The sequence below is a fragment of the Passer domesticus genome, chromosome 5, assembly GCF_036417665.1.
Source record: "Passer domesticus isolate bPasDom1 chromosome 5, bPasDom1.hap1, whole genome shotgun sequence".
NCBI lineage: Eukaryota > Metazoa > Chordata > Aves > Passeriformes > Passeridae > Passer > Passer domesticus.
Window position 1 is genome coordinate 71,632,098 of NC_087478.1, and position 17,940 is coordinate 71,650,037.

A 17,940-nucleotide genomic window follows, 5' to 3' on the forward strand; every position below is an offset into this window, starting at 1 on the left:
TCATCCAGATGTTCTCTTCTAGCTTTTAGTAGAAGCAACTAAATAAATTTAGCATCAAATACCTGCCTTTCTGCCAAGTCACAGTTGCAAGGTAAACTCTGTCAGATGTGAGAATGATTGAAGAGATAATTGGGAAATAAACTCACGCATATTTGTTTGATTATGCGAGCATGTTAATTACTGTCTGATTCTAAGAGGTAAAAATGTTGCTGAGTATGTCTAAGTACATACCTGGTGAGAAAATTTTTGCTGGCTTTGCTTAGTAGGATCTTTATTTTGTGAAATTTTGGGAATTGGTGGATGACACTGTGTCTTTATTGGCTCTGCAAAGAACTTTTGGACCAAAATAAGAGGTTATTCTACTGCCATGTTCTGAAATAGAGAAATGGTCTCTGTTTTTGGTGTCCTTAGTCTGAGTTTCTAACTGAGCTTGTGGAGGTTCTTCATAGATTATCAAATCCTACCATTAAACCTGGCACTGTCTTTTTGCTACTAAAACGTGTCCCTACATGCCACATCCACGTGTTTTTTGAACACTTTCAAGGATGATGATTCCACTGCTAATGGAATTAATGTGTCTAAATCCTGTGTTCAAAATAAGTGTTATATAAAAATAACAATATCTTTAAAATCTTAGAGATTATGTGGGAAGGAAAATATATAAAACCTTTTCTCAGAATGCACTTGCATATTAGTGCTGTTAGAAGAGCTGGTTTTGTGTGATAGTGTAATAGATGGTCACTTAATGAATAAATTTTAAGAACTCCTTTTTTTGATTACTGTTTTGCATGCTGTAGACAATCCAGTGGGGAGAACTCCATTAACAACATCACTGTGAAATACAGTATTTGTATGCTGATAACTGGATGCATTTCTGCTTGAAGTCTAATTTCACTCTTCCTCTTTGCACTTGCTGGATTCTTTGTGTGGAGAAAGCATGTCCTTGAAATTTGATGTAGAAAAAATAAATGTTTAATTTTCACATAGGACTTGTAATATAAGAAATATCATCTATAATGAATGCTTGAATAATTTATAATAGCCAAGAGGTGCTCATATTTGTTATTGACCTTAAAGAGAGCTTCTGACAAACTTGGGGGAAAGTGCTCTTTCTCTAAGTAAAGCTGTCTCTAGATACTCAAGCTGTTGGAGAAGGTCAAGAATCCAGTTGATTGCAAGGTATTTTTCTGTAAAATTTCAGCAGTGATTTTTCTCTTGACAGTGTATTTCCATTCTGTAAATACTAAAATGGAAGCTGCATGGCAACTGCAGTAAGTTTTTGTGGGAAGGAGGGTAAGGTCAGACTGAAAGTGAATCTTTTCTGTTTTAAAAGTAGTACCTCTGAGAGTCAAAATGTCCATGAGATTTGGTAAAAAAAAAAAAGAAAACCCAAGTCAGCTCTCTGAAACCTCACTGCTGTTTTGAGTCATTATTTCTTCCTTTGTTGCAGGAGAGAATTTCGACCAGAGTCCCCTAAGAAGAACCTTCAAGTCCAAAGTTTTAGCCCATTATCCTCAGAACATCGAGTGGAACCCCTTTGACCAGGATGCTGTCAACATGGTAGGTAGAGAAAAACTCTCTTCTCAAATGGTTATGTGTCAGCTCTTGAGATGTTCCTGGGTTGTTTACAGCCAGCCCTTGTGATGCTCTTGTGACCTTGAGGCTGTGGTGCTTCTGCTGGGACCAGGAGCACTCACTGGGCATGCTGCATGAAAACTGCAGAGGAAGAGGTGTTGTGAAAACACAGAATACTTTCAGGCACAACAAAAGTAAAATGCTGTGTTCCCTCGTTAGTTTTGAGTGTGCTGCATGATAAAACAAGTCCAAGCACCATCCCAGGGACTGGCTGAGGAGGGGTATGGTCACCTAGGATGCTGTCCCCAGGTAGGAAGGAGGCACACCAAGGAATTTTTAAGATACTGATATCCTTGTGAGGTTTTGGAGTACACAACACCTTGATTCTGCAGACAAGGGGAAGAGGAATCTGTACGCAGAAGCTGGAAATTGGCTAAACCACAGCTTTTGCTGGGTCATCACGTTTAATGGCACCTCTGCACCAGTGCATCTCCTGTACATCTCTTTCTCTCAGTTATATTTGATGTGAGCATCTGTGTGGCTGAGTCCCATGGACTGGGAAAGGAGGGGAAAACCAGTTCCTGGAGTGGGGCAGTGACAGCAGAAAGACTGATGATCCACTGGGAGTTTTTCTGAAGAGCTGGTAATTAAAGGATGATTCCAAAATCACCAAAGCACTTCTTAAGAACCTGACAAAGACAACAATTACTGGTATTTGAGCTTCCCAGTACAGAAAATGCCATATGTTTCTTAATTTAAAAATAATCAATTGTTGTGACAGTAATATTGCACAATATTATAGCTGTTTTCAAAAATGTGAGTTGGGTCTCAGTCAATATTGGAAAATGAGGAAGGCCCTTCCCCCAGTCTAAGTTAGATGAGCTTTGCATTTGAGGAAGGCAGGACAGCACACCACCTGCTTCAAAACTGAGCTGACCTCGTTGTGTGGTGCAAGAGAGAAGTCAGGAGACTCTCCTGGCTCTCACCCAGCAGATGGAGAGGTGGAGAATACATAAAACCCACATGAAGCTGGCTGTCGCAAATGCAAAAAATGCAGTTGGAACTTCCCTGCAGTCATCAAGGGGTAGAAATCTGGAGTTCATCTCAATTTCCACCAAATTTTATTTTTAGTGTTCTGACAAGTATTCAAGAGGAAAGCACAGAAGCTGGAAGTAGCAGTAACACAGAGAGCTGGTACTGTGGCACTGCACTTGCACAGAAGGGCAGAGATGAGCCCAGCCATTCCCCCTGCCTGCTTACAGCTGGGGGCTTCTGTCTTCTGCTTCCAAATGTGCACTGCTGGAATTGGGGTGGTATTTGGGCTGGTCTCCACATCACTGTGCTGATACAGAAGGCATGAAGGACTCACAGCAATGCTTTGTCAGCAGTTAACATGGTAATAGCTCAACTGCCAAAGTTATTTATGCCTTCTAGTTCTGCCTTTGCATTGGGGGAGTTCCAGTGTGAAGTAATGAGGGGTGTGCAGCAGGAGTAAAGCAGCTGGAATTGCTGTGTTATTTGTCTCTCACGTTACAGTGGAGAATGTCTAATATTCATGAAGTGTGATCACAGTATTGGACCAAAATGGAATGCTAAAACCAGCAAGAGACCTATTAAAATAATTGAGCTGAGCTGCCTTGAATACATCTTTCATTTGCAATGTGTCTTTGAGAAAAAAAAAAGCATTTACTAACAGCAGCAGTATTTAATGATCTTTTAAATTATCTTTTGGAAAACTTCTTTATTGTTTTGATCTAAAACATCATTTAAAGTAATATCCACCTCCACGGAATCTCTTGAGGCAATTATTGGCCTTTCTGATCTTGCCTTGCTGTATTAGTTCTGCCTATGTGTTTGCTTTATGTGAACTTCCAGAAACAATTTTCCTCAGAGGAGAAAATGCATAAATCCTTGAAGGGTAACTTGTGAGAACTCTGGCTTTGCTGGATGCCTAAGGAATTTCAATTGCCTTCTGGAACCATCCTGTTGTTTTAAAAATAGCCCCCTGAAGTCCCAAGCAGTCAAGCTGCAAAGGAGTCATGTTTTCTCTCTGTTTCAAAGTATATGTCAAAGCACAGTGTTCCCTTTAATAGGGAATTGTGTCTTTCCCCCTGTTGCTTTTTGTGATTTTCCATCTTCTGTGGCCATTCTGCAAGTAAGTGTTGTACCAAACTAAAGTTCGCAGTAAAGAGATACAGAAATTTTTAGAATATGAGCTTCCTATTTTAGCCCTCTGATTCATCAAGGTATATAAATCTTTGCCTGTGTTTCTGAAACTCAGGGAAGCATTATCTGTTTAATGTCTCATGTACTGAAATAAAAGAACTAAGGGTTCCCTGGTGGAATTTGAAGGAGCTGGCTTTAACACAAACAAAAGCATCTTTCTCTCCACCCCCTCATCCGCAGTGGAGTCTGGATATGGAGCTTGCTGCCATAGCATGTTGTGAACGTGAGAAGTATGTAGAGGCTTAAAAAGTGAAGTGAAGGATCTAGTGGAGAAGAGGTGAACCAGTGGCAGTGGGCAGTGGTCCATAGGGGACCTTTGGTTCAGAAATACCTGCAAATGATGATGGCTGGGAGAAGGAGGGAGGGATTATGGGGGGGGTGTGTGTCCTGCCTCTGTGCTTGGGGAAAGGGTATCTCCTACTCAGGACTCCAGAGGCAGGTTGTGGATTAGCTGAAACCTCCTTATCTATCCTGGTGCAGCTTCCTTTTGTTTTTACAAACCATCTTGGTTGTAAGCCTTATTGCAAAGCTGGTGTAATTCCATAGTTTTCTCCTGGTGGGTACCTTTAAATACAAATAGTAAAGTGAAACCAAAATCCTGTCTTTTGATCAATAATCTTGGGTAGTTTTCAGTGTTTATACAAAGATGCAATGCAGGTGACTGACTGTGTTCTCAGCATTAGTGAGCCAGATTCATTCCAGCAGGCTAAAATTTCACACCCCCCCCACCCAGCACATCCCAAGCTTCTCTCCAACACTCTCCTGTGGCATGTGTGACACAGATGAGATGGGAAGTGATTGATGTCCAAGGCCCTAAGATGAAAGTTTTCATGCATTAACCACAAATTCAAAGCTTTCTGTATTGCTGCAAAATGATTACAGGCTCTTCCTTTTGATCTTAGCTTCTTAAGTGACTCCTGGTCATTCCTCCTGCCATGGTTCTTCCGATCTTCTTTTTTTTCCCCCTCTGCTTTTTCCTGTGTCCTCTTATAGGTCTGACAAAATCAGGAGTCTCTGAGCCAAGGTTTCCAGCCAGGGTCTTAAAAGGTCAATATTCTGCATGTGTCAAGTAGTGGCTGAAACTTAATAGATGGGCATCCCTTTGTGTGTGCTTACCCAGTGTATAAAGGACAAGGGAATAATAATTAAGGCTTGGATGAAATTTATTTAAACAGCTTTCTGAAACAGTCTCAGCTGATCTGAATTTCCCTGATGCCTATCTATGTCTGATTATAATTTTCTTGTCCAGGTATTTTTCTGTAAAGTGAAGAAAATTTAGTCTCTGATAGCGTTGAGATTTAAGCCTATGATTTCAGCCTGGTTGGCTTTGATAAGGCTTACAGCCACCATTGAAAGCCCACATTCTAGAAATAAATTTTTATTAAGCAAGCCTGCCAAAAAATTAGGTTAAGAGAGATATTTATTGTGGAGAATAAATTTAAATAAAGTGTGAAACAAGGATTTTTACTACTTCTTTATTGGAGAGCATTAACCATGGCACTGCTGTTAATGCCTCAATAAAAACTATAAAGCTCTTGAATAAAAATGTGGCTGCTCTTCAGAAATAGTTCAAGCTGCAATTTCAGGGGTTGTGTTAGCAAAGCCCATCAATTGAATTAAATTCTTCTGCCAACTCCAGGCTACTTATTTCCCTACACCTCACCTTTTTGAGCAATACATTATAGCTGTCCTAGATAATTTAGGGGTCTGATAGCCTGTTGTGGAGTCTCAGCCACTTGCCTAATTCCCAGCTTTACCACGCTCTTGAGTGGTCTCTGCAAGGTGCACTGCTGAAGTTCAGGGTAGGATGAAAATATATAGTTATTTCTTCTGACCTCTTCCAGCATCAGAAGAATTTACTCCTGCTCAAGGTGAGACATTAGGGGATGCACTCAGTTGTGCCTAGGTTCATATACTGTGGTAAAGTTGGCTTCTATTGTTGCCTTTTTTGAAAAGGAGCACTTTGAAGGTTCTCCTTCTCTTCTTTCCTTTTATTTCTTCAGATGGTAGAAATAAAGCTATAGTCCTTTGTTTATAAATATTTAGCTAGATCATGAGCAGTTTCCTGCTGATGCACAATTCAAATAAGTTTTGCTGGATGTTTGTTATTTTGCATTAGATGTTTGATAGCATTCCCAAAGAATGTCTGGAAAAATGCCTTGATTTTTCACTAGGGCCATGCTTCAGAGAAACACCCAGTGTAGCAGAATCACTGCAAGAGACTTTGCTGAGTGGTAAATCAAAAATGAGGCTTTCATAGATTTTGGGTGTTTCCCTCCCTGCCCCTCCTTTTATCCAGTCTAAGCTATTTGGTAGCACTTAGAGAAGAAAGTAAATGTAATAGCTGCCAGTCAGCTGGGGTTTGGTTTGTTTGTTGTTTTTGTCCCTCAGAAAATTAGGGAAGATCAAAGAATTCCAAGAAGTCTATGTAATTTAAATCCAGTGGTATAAAATGCTTCCTTCACTCTCTGATTTTAGAGTACTGTGGGCATATGTATGCAAATGAGAGGAGAGCTGGATGTTTTTATATGATGCTTAAATAAATGGCACAAAGACTATTCAGTAATGAAAACAGTCTCAGCAAGTAATGAAAATGAGTCGTAATGACTTAATAGATGGATTATTTTGGAGGGTGCTTTCCATTCTTCAGTCCTGTCTCCCTCTTAAGTAGCATCAGTTGTTTTGTTCTTGGATACTTTTTTCTGAAGGTAAATGGTTTGTTGTGATGCAGAGGATAAAAAGAATGTGCCTGTACAGCAAAAACAGCAAAGTAAAATGCTGTCTTAGGTAACTCTGTTACTTTTCTCCTCTCTTAGCTGTGCATGCCCAAGGGGCTGTCTTTCAGGACGCAGGCGGACAACAGAGACCCGCAGCTGCACTCCTTCATCATCACCAGGGAGGACGGCTCCCGCACGTACGGCTTTGTGCTCACCTTCTACGAGGAGGTCACGAGCAAGCAGATCTGCACGGCCATGCAGACGCTGTACCAGATGCACAACGCGGAGCAGTACAGCAGCGTCTGCGCCTCCTCCTCCTGCAGCATGGACTCCCTGGCCAGCAGCATCGACGAGGGCGACGCCACGTCCCTCGCCAAGCTCCAGCGCTACAACTCCTACGACATCAGCAGGGACACGCTCTACGTCTCCAAGTGCATCTGCCTCATCACCCCTCTGCCCTTCATGCAAGCCTGCAAGAAGTTCCTGATCCAGCTCTACAAGGCAGTGACCTCCCAGCAGCCACCGCCTCTGCCCCTGGAGAGCTACATCCACAACATCCTCTACGAGGTGCCCCTGCCGCCCCCGGGGAGGTCGCTCAAGTTTTATGGGGTTTACGAGCCCATCATTTGCCAGAGACCTGGGCCCAATGAGCTGCCACTCTCTGACTACCCTCTGAGGGAGGTCTTTGAGCTGCTGGGCCTGGAGAACCTGGTCCAGGTCTTCACCTGTGTTCTTCTGGAGATGCAGATCCTTCTGTACTCACAAGGTGGGCACTCATCCAGCAATGTCTGTTCCCAGCAGGCACTTCCTGGGCAGCTGCAGCCACAGGAGCTTGTAGAATTTCATGTTATATGGAGCTAAGGTTGATTCTTGAAATGTGACAATGCATTGAAAAAAATGAGAGAAATGAGTATGTCCTAATGAAAGCACTAAATAATTGTTTCCTCCAGGCAGTCTAGGTGCTGCTTGTTTAATTATGCATTGTATTTATCACTTGTGGCAGCTAGCAATAGAATACATTTGATTATTATCCTCACACTGCCCTTGATCATGCAAGACAGCATGAAATTAATCTTGTCTTCTTCAGAAATACCAGCAGGAAGTAATACATCTTAGAGAAGACACTCTTGCTGCTATTTTGTTTTCAAATTTCAGCAGCATATCGAAGTCTAGTATAATTTCCTGCCTCCAATACAATGGATATGTTCTTGTTAAAACATTGAGTGTTTTAGTACTTGGAGGCTAAATATTTAATGGGTTTTGAAACTGAGTGGAACTACTGGTCATTCCTTTTTAGTCCTTCTTGAGGTATTTGGGAATGTTGCTGATAAAAATGCTAAGATTGCAGTTGGCCAAACATTGGCAGAAGTTGCTTGTACAGAGCCTGTCCATGTTCCATGTTGAAGTGTGCCAGCAAGCTTTGGAAAATCTGGTTTGGAAAACCTTTTCCCTTATGGTTGCATCTTTCTGTAATAGTGCAACACTCTGCTGCAGGTTTGGGGAATTCTGACTTAGCAGAGGGCATGCTTTGGCATTTTACACTCCTATTACTGTCTCCTCTAGGATGTTGGTTCCTGTGAGTGTGGCCCTGGTGGTATTCGGATGCCCAACATGTCATGGTCAAGTTTTCCTGCTGACTTTCAAGGGGATGTTCAGACTTTTTGGGTGTTCCTCTAAGTCTCACTGGAAGCCTGTCTGTGTAATTTGGGGCATCTGTGATGCTGACCCTAAATTAGGAAAATGTGCATCAGGGAAAAATTTTTGGGGGTGAGGGGAGTGGTTTCATCAGAGGAGAATGAAAAACCTGGAGCCAGGATGCCTTTTAGTGAAAAGAGGAAAAGATGCTGAATACCTAGGCTTGTCAAGAGAAGTGGTTTGAGCAGCAGATAGCTTGAAATGGAGTGGGGAGAGAGGATGGGAAATAATCTAAAATGAGTATGGATAATGAACCTTCAGGCTCCAGAAGGGATCGCTTGGGTTTGTCATATAAAAAAAAAGGTCAGGAAGTGTCTAATGGTAATGCTAATAGCTAAATGACTGAGAATGGGGAAGAATGTTCAGGGAGGTGGAAAAAGGGTAGTTCTTCTGCAAATGACTGAATTCAAAGGATTGATAGTTCTTTGCAGAGCTCTTCTCCACATGGACTCCAGGGGTTTGCTTTCAAGAACTGAAAATGAAAGGTTTTATCTTCTCTCAGTTTGAAGTGTGAGCAGAAATCCTGCTGTTAGTTTTGATTAGGCTGCTTTTCCCCTCCCTCCTGCTTCTGTGTGTGTGTGCAGTTATCCCCTTTCTTCCTCAGTTTGAATCATGCTGCCTTTGCCACTTTGCACTGGGGTTTGATATTAAACAGCAGCACCACTGAAATGCCTCTCACCCATCCCTGCTCATCAGTCCCACCCTGGTCCCTGCTTATGGACTCACTTAGAACTGAGAAATTTTTTTTCTTTTTTCTTTCTCATTGAAACATAGCAGCATTAGGAAAAACGTGCTTGTCAGGTTACATTTTAGTAATATTTTGTGCATGTGCAGAGCAACCTCTACATGTGTTACTTTTGTAATAGTCATTGAGACAGATACTTTGTATCTACTAAATAATTTTGACTCAGCCTTCCTGTCCAAGTTAGATAAATGTTGTTCTTCCAATTACTGGTTATAATTTAAGGGTTTACTTGGTTTGTTTGGTTTCCTTGTGTGGGGTTTTTTTAAAGAAAAGTGAGATAGTGAGAAGTAATCCTTTCTACCTTTCAAATTTCAGAGATTTTTCTTCCCCCTCTCTTCTCTTCTATTTGTGAATCGAGGGGTGTCCTTGACATGACTTTTACTTGTTTATCTAACATAGACACAATTTGATGGTGCATGGGGGAGAGTATATAGCTGTGTTAGGGAAATTCTGTGATTATGTAAATAGCAGCGTAATGCTGGTTCCCGGAGGTGAGGAATGTGGAGTGGAGGGCAAGTGCAAAGCCTCAGTTTTGGCATACCCTGATAGCTGAGTGCTTGGATAATTGTGCAGAGGCTTCTTTTAAATGTCAGTCTTTCAATTCCTGAAAAAGAAAACAGCAGCTATTTTCCAGTTAGAAATACAATCAGCCTAGAATGTACTAAAATCTGCTCTCTTCAGCTTTGAGATCCACTGGGGAGAAACACTTTTTTAGCTCCCTAGTTCTTTCAAGGCAAAAGATGAAAAGGCTTTGGCTGACATATCTCTTGTTCCAAAGTAACAAATGAGAGAGGTGTTTTGCAAGTTCACCCTTCTTTGCCTTTCTGCTTTAAAGAGGGTGGACTCATTGGACTGTGTCTTTAGAGGCCTGGTCTTGCTGCAACCTTCCCAAACTCAGTAAGAGATTAGCAGAAGGTCCTCTGGTTGTAGTTTCAAGCAAGACAGCATTATTTACAAAAAAATCACAATTCACATAATCATGTAATACTCAAGAAATCAGAGCTGGAGCAAAACCTACTTCAGTTCACTAAACTATTTCAGTGAGAGCTGCTGTTAACACGTATGGGATATGTAAGCTGGCTTTTTTGTGGTTCTCCTAGACCTGTTGGAAGGAAGCTTTTCATTTAAGTTTGTCAAAAATTTAGTTCTTCAATAGAATAAAGGCTTCTTTTGGAAAGTAGAGTGAAAATATAAATTGTTGCACAACCCCGACCATACAAAGAAGCCTAGGTGGTAATAACAGCAGTGAAAGGCTGGCACAAAGGTTGCACAGAGACTGTACTGACTTCTCTGAAGTGGTTTTTCTCAAGGGAACTAGGGGTTGAAGATGAAAAAGTTTATTTTTAACCCTGGGGCATAATGTTTCCAGCAGCCTGAACAAAGGCATCTAAGTCAATGAAGAGGTGAGGGTGTTGGGTGACTTCATGCAGCTTGCCCTGGATGTGTTCCCAGTGTGATATAAGAGTGTCTGGCACAGCTCTGCCTTGGGGACAGGAGCACTGAGTGGCTGTTTGTACCATGGCTGCTACAGTCATCTTTGGGTATCCAGCTGCACTGTTGATGGTGTCTTAGGGGTGACTGGTACCCCATCACTTGGGAAAATGCAGGAATTGTAGTGGATTGTACCTTCACTTTACAGCTGTGGTGGTCAAGCAGAGGCTGAAGAGAGACTGGCAGCAAAGAATGACGAGCTCATTTTTTAAGCTGCTTTGTTCCCATATATTTTGGACTGCACAGCTGAGTAACAGGCAGAGAGACCTGTGCTTGCACCTCAGTGGCAAGACTGAAAAGATCAGCCCTTACTGCTCCTGGAGACTGTGTGGACTTCCAGGGAGTTAATCACAACAACTGCTGGTGGGAAGTGCCGACTTTGGTCTGCAAAGGTGGAAACCTGTACCTGAAATCACCTTCACTGTACATTAATTCCTGCAGCTTCAGGTTCCATCCTTCTGCATATAAAGAATATTTTTAAGATTAAATGGGGCAAGTCTTCAACATTTGAGCTTTGAAAGCCAAGGGGAGGGATTAGATATGCTTTCCCTGCAATTCTTCAGGGTGCAATCTTTGCAGTGCTCTTGTGAGTGTCCTTTATTCAGAGCACAGCTCTCCCTTGCAACTGTGCAGATGTAAGGTCTTGCTTATGTCCACTCTTCAATAGCTACTACAATTTCCAAAGGATAAGTAACAGAACATCACTGGTGTGGGATTCCTGCTGGAGAGAGATGAATTAAACTGTGAGTTCTGTGGAAACCTCAGCAATCCATTTTGTATGTCTGCCTTTCAAGGGATTTAAGCATGAGAGGGAGTGTGTGGATGAGACAGAGATAAACTTCTTAGAGCTTAGGCTGTTTCTACTCATTATAATTTTGAGCGTTTTCCAAGTTGTTTTTCCAAGGGCTTGAGTAATTGCTCCTCCAACATTGAAATATTCTTTGCATTATTTTTTTTTGATCTTAGAAATTGTAATACAAATTGCTATGCATATATAAAGTCATTGCCTAGAAAGTGTTGTGTCTGAAAGATCTTTCTTATGAGGTCAGTTTTGGGGTAGATTTTTAAAAACTAATACATGCATAATGTGTTTGCCTTTTAAAGCATTTTTACATCAAATAGTTACATGGGAAACCTTTGCTCTTCTACTCATTATTTAACTAGTTGCCCTCCATGCTAATATTCATCCAAATCAGTGGAAAGTTGTTGCAGAGAACAAATTATATGGGGACAAAATCTGTGTGCTGTGGAAGAGACCTGGGTTTATGGCCTCAGTAGAACTATACTCTGAGGTTGTAGTGCATGTTTCCCTGGAAAAAATTGGATAGAAAAATCAGGGAATGACATATAGCCTTCCTTTTTAAGTTAGGTGAAATGGCAGAATTATTTTTTAGTTAGAAGTTGCTCAGTTGTTGTCAGTATGACCTGAAAAGTGAAGCTTTTGAAGCATCTGGAAAAAAAGAGGAGGATCTGGTTCAGGTCTGTGCCACAGCCCCACTCCTGTTTGTGTTCACAGTGAGCTGTAAAGGGAGCTTTGAACACTGCGCACGCACACCACAACCTCTCCTTTTTTTTTTTCTTTTTTTTTTACTTGGAGCTCTTTTTTTTCCATGATGAAACATCTTTACATTTTCAGAATGAGGGGAAGAAATTTAAATTAGGCCTTTACATTGCAGTTATGGCAAATGCCAGATAAATAACATGGCAGTCTAAAGTGATCACGACCAAAGTTGTTCCGTGCTGGACTCTTTGTGTCCTCCCCATCTTGTGTCCATCCCCAGCTGCTGGCTGGGGAGCCTGTTCTGCCCCAGCAGCCATGGGAGAGAGCAAGGGGCTCCCTGTGTGCTCAGGAGCATTCATGTGTCCTGCTGGCACAGACTTGTCAGCCTTGTCACAGACTTCTGCCCTCTTCTCAGAGACTTAACCATGCTGGTAATGGGAGCTAATTCTTGAGATGGCTCTTAATCATAAATTAATTCATGCTGAACCACTGATGGCAGGCTGGGACATAGTTAAATTATATAAATGGAAATGTATTGAAGCAGAAGCTTTTTAAATTAAGCATTGGCCAACAAGGAAAAAGGGTAAGAACTGGCTTCGGTGAATATTGGCCTTGTGATATTTCCCTTGGGGCAGAGCTGACCCCCAGTTTGAGAGACTAATTCTTCAGGCAATTAGATGCAGGCTTGTCTTGACCCTTGTGTTTAAGAAAATATGTATTTTCAGATTTGCATGAATTGCCCCTCTGCTTTTATCACATAACTGATGTGCTACATCACTCCCTGGTAAATGCACCTTTCCTTTGGGGATGGAAGGGCACTGAGGTGCTAGGGGTCATTTCCTCAGGACAGGCTGCTGCTTACGGCCCCATGTCATGGCACCTGTCCAGGTTCCCTGAATGCAGCACTGCTGCAAGGTGATTTCTGTAGTGAATAAACACTTCTTGCACCATTTTGTGTGTTTTATCTGAACATCTGTTGAAAGTCACCAGGACTGGCTTGTCAGTTGTCACAGCTGCCAGCAGGCAAATCAGATGAAAGGTGGAAGCTTCCAGGGCACTTTAATGTCTGCAGCACTTGTGTGTGCTGCTTCTGTGGAGCTATTGAGATCTGTTTTGAAAACCTTTGCTTTCATAAACAATTTTTGTCTCCGATGTGAATTTCAGATTCAGTTTTTCATCTGCAGTGTGCTTTATGTAAACATTACAGATCTGAAGGTACCCAGACCCAAGACAGGTCTGTTTAGGAGCTATTCTTGACTCATACTCAGAGCTCAAAACAAAATAATTTTATTTTTCAGTTTTTCCAATATACCAGGCTTATCTAACTCATATCTTGTTACAAAAAAAAAAAAAAAAAGTTGCATAACAAGACTTGGACTGAAAAGGTAGCATGTGGGAAAACTATTGGTCACAAGAATGCTTTAAAGCCTGTTCAGGTGTTTCCCTCTAAAGAATTAGCTTCTATTCATTCAGGTTCATTTATCGGGGTTTTTTTCCCCTCTCTCGTTGTTTTGGTTTATTTTGTTTAAAGACAATGGTTTTATGCATATTGATAAGGTGCTCTTTGAGAATACCATGTGATTATCATCTTTCAGGATGCTTTTTTAAATATGTGGCTTTGCAAAGCTGCAGTTATCTTTTATGTGTGTTCTAAAAGCAGTAGAGCAAAGGAAGTGGTGTCCAGGTAACTCATCTCTTCAAATGCTTCCAAGTGCTTTCAAAATGTGTGTGAAGTGAGACTTCAAAAGGAAAATAAAGAAGCAGTCTATTTTTAAAGCCTTGGACTGGATTTAGAGGACCCAGGCTGCGACTCCAGCTCTGTGGTAAGCTTTCTGCCCTACCTTTGGTAGGTGACTGGAACAGAGACTTGGAATATGGCCAGGTTGTGCTTTCATCAGGAAGGCTGGAGGTGTTGAAACTGGAGTGACAGTGCACTGTTCCCAGCAGGAACGCCATTTCTGGGGAGAATGAACATGTGTGCTCCTACACATGCCTTAAACACAAAGTTCCTGTAAATGGGAATTTGCTGAGAAGGTCCCAGGTGAAATTCTCTTCTGTTTGATTATGACAAAGATTTGAATCTGTTTTGAGGGTAGAACCTGTGTGTGGTCATAGCTCTTTGGAGCAGGGATAACACTGATGATTTTTTGCCTTCTCAAAGGATCTTGGTTTTGCTCTGCTGCAGCGTGGGAAGGATCTTGAGGTATCAGACTTTTGTGGCAGAAAAAGTAATTTTTTTGTTGAGCTTTGTGAATTGCTTAACAGCTTAACAGATTCTTTCCCTAGTATGTATAATGAAGAGAAGATTATTTTGTTTTTTCAGTCACTGCCTGTGTTTGAACTTTAAGGTCTTTGGGATAGATATTTCTTACTGATTATTGTCTTGTTATTGTGTTATGAAGAATCAACATCAAGACAAAAAATTGTCAAGCTTTGTCTTCTCTCAGAAAAACATTTGTAGGGAGTTGATGTTCAAGTGCTGAAACCATTTCCATCTCCAGCAGAGAACAGTGATTGGTAATTCTACAGGAATATCTCAAGGTGTGCATTTTAAGCGCTATATCTTGTGAGCCATGTGAATGTTACCAGAGCTGGGTAAAATATGCTTGAGCAGCAGAACTGCCAGCCTGCCGTGGAGCAGGTCCCTGCAGCCCTTGCATGTCCTGCACAGGGAATTGAGATGCTTGGCCAGGGTCCCCTGGCAGATGGTGCCAGAAAAGGAAGGTGGATCCAGAGCCTTTGAGCTTGACTCTGCTGCTCTCTCCTTCACTTGGTGAAAAAGTCGTGTGAGAGACATCACTGCACCACATGCAGCTGCGATATTAGGAGGCAGTGGCTGCAGTAGAAGCCCCAGGGACCACTTTGCCCTGGGGTTACCCTCCTTGAGCAGTTTCTCTTGGAAAACTTTGTTCTGTGAACAAATTAGAGATGGAACTTGGAACATGAGGAATCTTAGAATAATTTTGGTTGGAAAAGACCTTGAAGATCAACTCCAGCTGTAAACCTAACACTGCCAAACCCACCACTCAATCATGTCTCTAATTGCCATATTTACATGTCTTTTAGATGCCTCCAGGGATGGTGACTCAACCCCTTCCCTGGACAGCCTGTTGCAATGCTCAGCAACCCTTTCAGTGGAGAAATTTTTTCCTAATATCCAATCTAAACCTCCTGAGGCACAACTTGAGGCCATTTCCTCAATCAACTGTTTCCAGGTTGTCCTCGATAACCATGTGAGCTTCCCTCAAATGATGATAGGTATAAGAATCTCTCCATCAAAAATTATTTCAGGCTCTATATGATAGGTGTCTAACCTTGTACAGGCTTGAAAGTATGTAAAAAGTAATTAGAATTTGGCTGCTTTAAACAGATAACAAAAAATATTTACAGATTTTTATATATTATTTTTCTGGAGGAAACTGGAACTCCTGTCTCTTCAGTCAAAACTGCTGGGTACATAAATGTTTATCTGCTAATCACTGACAAGCATTGCTAGATTATAACAGCCCAATCATTTAGTCATCACTAGTTTGTTTTTTTTTAAATCAGCTTTTCTCATAGTAAATTGGTTATGAAATTTATGGTAGTGACCATGTTAAATATTAACAGTAGCACCAGAGAAAAATCAGCATTCATTTCAAAAGCTGAATGCCCTTATCCAAAATGATCCTTGCAACTTTTCTGCCAAGACCTGTTTCTTCATGTGGCTGTGTAGATCAGGACAGGCTTTGAAGGTGTTTCACATACTAAGACGTGCTGCTTTTTCAATTTGATTTTTTTGATCTCAAAAGCTTTCAGAGTTATGAAACGCTATGAGACTCCTAAGCTTCTCCAAGTAGGTATTATAACTTGAGTTTGTATAAGTGCTCTTCAGCAAGACAGGGAATGCAGGTGTGTGGTTGTAGACCAGTGCACGGGCAGGGATTCCTCAGCAACTGATCCGTAGCTGGGAGTGTTTTGGAGGTGTAACCTTGAGACTGACTTGTATGCATGACAATAATTTTGCAGACTGACTGAATAGCTGCTAGTAAGACAAGATGAAAAATGTTTTTGCCCTGTCAACTGACCTTCTGCAGATTGTGGCTGGTTTTCCACAGAGAGCTGCTAGCAAGGAGAATAGGCGATGCAATTTGTTGTTGTAATTTGCATATTTATTCAAGAACATCTTCCCAGTGACCTCCTAATAGCTGAGCAGTGTCAGATGACAGCGCTTTTGCTGTTGTTGGTGTCTGCCAAGGTCTTGGGCTGGGATGTTCAGGAAATGGGAAGGGTAAAGCTGGGCTCCTCTCCAGGCAAAAGCAGTCAATGGGGCTGTAGGAAAAAGCCTTCTCACCTGGCTCAGAACCAGGGTGTTCATACATGTATCTTTCATCTCCTGGAGTGGAGCAGAGAGGATCAGGAGAGATGGGCAACAACCCAAGTGTTACCCAGGATCTGGGTCTGGCCTCCGTGAGAGGGAGAATCTTGTGGTTGTTCAAGCCAGAGCTTGTGGAACTTGCCTGGCACTGATGAGGTTTGCGTTTGGACTCTGCCATGGAGCTTACAAACCCAGGGGTCTTTACCTGTTTCCAGATGGATGGATGGTCTGCAGCTTGAGATTTGCTGTAAGGATGACTGTCTCTTTAAGACCAGTATGTGATTTATTTATATTAAACATTTGTGCTCAATTTATCCCCTCATTTATATTAATAAATATCTTGTGGTATTGCATCATGCCAGCTGGATATTTGATAAATAATTTGCTGTCACCCAAATTCTGAAACATCCAGCTCAGCTGGACCAAAATAAATTTTAATTTAAAAAGTAATATGCAGTGTGCTTACTAAAATCAAAATATTTCAAAGCAATGAACTAGTGGGTTAAATACAAATTTGGGAAAGTAACGTAATAGAAATCCACTGACTGTGCAGAATTTATTTGAAAACTAAATTTATATTGGGCTTCTGTTTGGATTTAACTTAAAAGCACTGCTTTTATATACTTAGGGACTGTAAACTACTGCTGGTATGTGGCCAAGCCAAGTCTTCAGGCAAGTACACTCAGCTTTGGAAATAGTAGCAAGTGGAGCAGAAGCAGGGAGGCAGGAGCAAGCAAGAAACAGCAATGTTTCCTGAAATTCACTTCTTTCTCTTCTTGCCATGTAAAAGTACAGGCTTATTATGGAATTAGTGTATTATTATCCTGAACTAGAGACAGAACTTTTGGTATCTTTTTAATAAATTAATGACAGAATAGATCTAGATAAGGTATGAATATCTATGCTCAGCTATTTCTTTATGGGAGGAATGAGTTTTAACAGATTTAAATAATGTTGAAGGTTTTTAACTACTGTCTTATTTCCCAAGCAACACCCTATCATATAAACATGGTTTCTGTCTTGTTTTGTCACAGATGTCCTTGCCAAACAGATCTCAAAAGCAGAACACAGGGAGATAATTCAATATCTGTCTTTCTCTCCCATGTCTAGATTATCAGCGGCTGATGACGGTGGCAGAGGGAATCACAACGCTGCTGTTCCCATTTCAGTGGCAGCACGTGTACGTCCCCATCCTTCCTGCCTCTCTCCTGCATTTTCTGGATGCTCCTGTTCCCTACCTGATGGGGCTGCAGTCTAAGGAGGGAACCGACCGCTCCAAGTTGGAGCTGCCTCAGGAGGTCAGTGTCCACCTTCAGGGCTGCTGTCCCGAAATGTCTGACTAATACACGTGTGAATTACTGCTGGGAAATGATGCCTGCTGCTAGGAGGCTTCTCTGGCACTGTGGATACTGATTGCCAGCAGCAGTGAGATAGTAGGGAGGTCTCCACAGCCCTTCTTGGTCCATTTCTGAATTTAATGAGTACCACTTACTGTTTTGATTTCTAAATGCTTCTCTTTCTCCTGTTTGTGGTGACAAAGCTGGAATTTTGTTGGCTTTCTCTACACCACATGCTCCACCAGGTTTCATTACTCCATCAGTGTCACAGTCCTACTGAGAGAGGGCTAAAGAGC

At 41.6% G+C, this 17,940-nt stretch overlaps 1 protein-coding gene across 2 annotated transcripts in view; it reads left to right on the top strand.

Moving 5' to 3' along the window:
- The window catches only part of DENND5B (DENN domain containing 5B), a 103,928-nt gene that overhangs the window by 46,825 nt on the left and 39,163 nt on the right, over positions 1 to 17,940 (top strand). For both annotated transcript variants that reach the window (XM_064420952.1, XM_064420953.1), the window contains 3 exons: positions 1,451 to 1,560; positions 6,618 to 7,284; positions 17,418 to 17,605. In XM_064420952.1, the coding sequence (XP_064277022.1) occupies positions 1,451 to 1,560; positions 6,618 to 7,284; positions 17,418 to 17,605 (965 nt within the window). The remainder of the gene's footprint in view (positions 1 to 1,450; positions 1,561 to 6,617; positions 7,285 to 17,417; positions 17,606 to 17,940) is intronic.